This window comes from Alosa alosa, chromosome 2, assembly GCF_017589495.1.
Source record: "Alosa alosa isolate M-15738 ecotype Scorff River chromosome 2, AALO_Geno_1.1, whole genome shotgun sequence".
Lineage (NCBI taxonomy): Eukaryota > Metazoa > Chordata > Actinopteri > Clupeiformes > Clupeidae > Alosa > Alosa alosa.
This window is the reverse complement of record NC_063190.1, coordinates 18,595,661-18,598,138: the sequence shown is the minus strand read 5'-3', so window position 1 is coordinate 18,598,138 and position 2,478 is coordinate 18,595,661. Positions and strand designations below refer to the sequence as shown.

The window sequence follows — 2,478 nt, the reverse complement described above, 5'->3', positions numbered from 1 at the left end:
GGTAAAAAGAACAGGGAAAGGAAAATAATTAACATTTTGGTGTAGCAGCCTAATTACTCCAATCGAGTATGACCAACTTTTTAGTTGTGCGGCAGGTCTGATGAGAAGTGAAAGAGAGAGACTGAGAATGTTTGTTTGTTTGTGTGTGTGTGTGTTCAGGTGTCTATGCTCTATGAGGATGAGAGAGGACAGACTTTGCTCATTTAGGCAAGATAAGCAGCCAATCAGAGCAACCCTTATACACTTGTAAGAGTAACATCATCATGTCATATTAACAACAATTAATGATTTACTTTTATTTTCAGATATATATGTCAGATTGTGACCAGCAGTAGAAAACAGTAATGCTATCATTATCAGTCACTGTAATGGCAGATCACATGAGATTGGATGTCTTACTAGCATATGGCACAAAATCAGGTCATGGCAAGAACTAATGTAATTAGACATTTCCTCTCACAATGCATAACTAGATGACACCTTAATATGACTGAAGAGTAGAATGAAGTATTACTTTAAATGTTTGTTACCTCAAATAGAATTATAGTTATATTTTGATACAAAGGTAGAAATTTAAATGTACAAAATAGTTTTGTAAACATTTACTAATACATCTGGCTTAATGTTGATTATACTGTATATGTCCTATTATAGCTTGGTTTTTTAAATCAGCCTAGTGCAGTAAATCCATTCTGACGTTATCAGTATCAGCATTTTTACAACCCCCTTCTTAAACAGGAGCATCTGATGTCTCTGACCTGTCTGTGACATCCACAGTCTAAGGTAAACATCATATCATTGTCATCACAGGTTGCCATCACATAGTGGCCCAGAAAACTGTTAACATTTGCCTATTTATTTTAGCAATGTTGAGGTCAAGAACATCTGGCAAAAAAAAGAAACATCTCTGAAAAACTTGCAAAACTTTGTCCTCATGAATACGTTCCAGCCATTTTAACTGGAGGTCCAGTTCACTCCAGTTTCAGTTCATCATAGTTCATTGTTTAATCTCAGGCATTAGTTACTCCTCAGCAGCATCTGTGAGAGTAGGTGCTGCAGATCATCCCTCCCCCCAGGAAGAGGAGGAAGCCGGACACCCAGCCCACGTACATGGAGGCCCCCAGCTCCCCTCGCCTCTCCTGCGTGGCCAGGGGATTGTAGAATCCCGTGATGATGGTGTAAGCTGACCAGCTGACGGGCACGATGCACAGTACGCCGGCCACCATGAACACGATCCCTGCTGAGAGACCCAGCTGGTCCTTGGTGATCCTCTCGTCCCTGTAGAAGTTCGTGCACTGGGCCCCGAGCACACTCAGGGATATGGCCACCACGGCGACAGCGATGGAGACGCAGACGAGGGCGCGCGAGGCCTGCAGGTCCTGTGGCAGTGCCAGTACAGAGTCGTAGGCCTTGCACTGCAGGTGACCCGTGCTCTGGATCACGCAGTTCATCCACAGGCCCTCCCAGAACACCTGCGACGTGACGATGTTGGCACCCACGAAGGCAGTCACCTTCCACATGGGCAGCGCGCAGATCAGGATGGTGCCCATGAAGCCGATAAGCGCCAGGCAGAAGGCCAGCAGCTGCCGGCCCATCCTGCTTCCGCGGTGGTGGGACTCACAGGACGGACTTTAGAAAGTTTGCGGTGAAAAAAGCGACAGAGAAACTCATTCAGTCACAGCGTGCCATCCGATTATTGCCTGAGTTTGACCAGATTTTTAGTTGTGTAGCAGGTCTTGTGGGGAGAGAGAGAGAATGTTTGTTTGTGTTAGAGAGCAAGAGATGTGTAAGAGAGAGAGAGAGAGATAGAGAAAGAGTGAAAGAAAGAGAGAGGGAGGAGATTTCCTCGTCGGGGCTCGGGTTACTTTCCTGTTTGACTGGATTGTTTGTTATGTTCTGTGAGCAGGAGAGAGGGGGAGGGGACAGCAGGTGTAATGGGCTTAGAAAATGCTTTATGTTCGAAAGCTTTGAACAGGTGTCAAGTCTTCACATCAGCACTCTAGACTCTTCTGCAATGCAATGTTCTAAAGAGAACAGTTACAGTTTTTTTATGGTTTTCTAAAAATATCCTCAAATTAGGAATCACAGTGATGCTGAAAAGACGGATGCTCACTACTTAATGAATCAATGGCTGATTCCAGCCTGTGTGTCTATGATTTCTGTCTCTGTGTGAGTCCTTCTAAAGAACAGCGGCAGGGTTCTCCAAATAGAGGAAGGGGGATGAACAGGTGTCTAGTAACCTGTTGTGCCTCAGACAAAGGAAGGAGGGATGCAAATAGTCCTTTAGCCCCCGATCCTGGAGACACAACACCCGAGCCCTGAGTATCAGCGGGCACCGTCCAGGAGACACTCCAAACACACCCATGTCTTGATTTACTGTGCTGCTTAGTTCAACAGTTTTAAGAGACTGAAAAGGCTTAAAAGCCCTTTACCCCATAACTTGCTATTCCTGGTCAGACTGTGTAAAGTGGTTTAATT

The 2,478-nt window shown here is 45.1% G+C and overlaps 1 protein-coding gene across 1 annotated transcript; it reads right to left on the bottom strand.

Annotated features, from left to right (window-relative positions):
- Positions 1-332: 332 nt before the first annotated feature.
- Positions 333-1,610, bottom strand: LOC125291260 (claudin-4). The gene has a single exon (XM_048237942.1). It carries the CDS (start codon positions 1,593-1,595, stop codon positions 1,029-1,031), a length of 567 nt encoding a protein of 188 aa, XP_048093899.1. The 5' UTR covers positions 1,596-1,610; the 3' UTR covers positions 333-1,028.
- Between the last annotated feature and the right edge of the window lie 868 nt (positions 1,611-2,478).

Bases quoted from the DNA above. Each gene is read 5' to 3' on its own strand.
- LOC125291260 (XM_048237942.1), bottom strand. From the start codon at position 1,595: ATGGGCCGGCAGCTGCTGGCCTTCTGCCTGGCGCTTATCGGCTTCATG.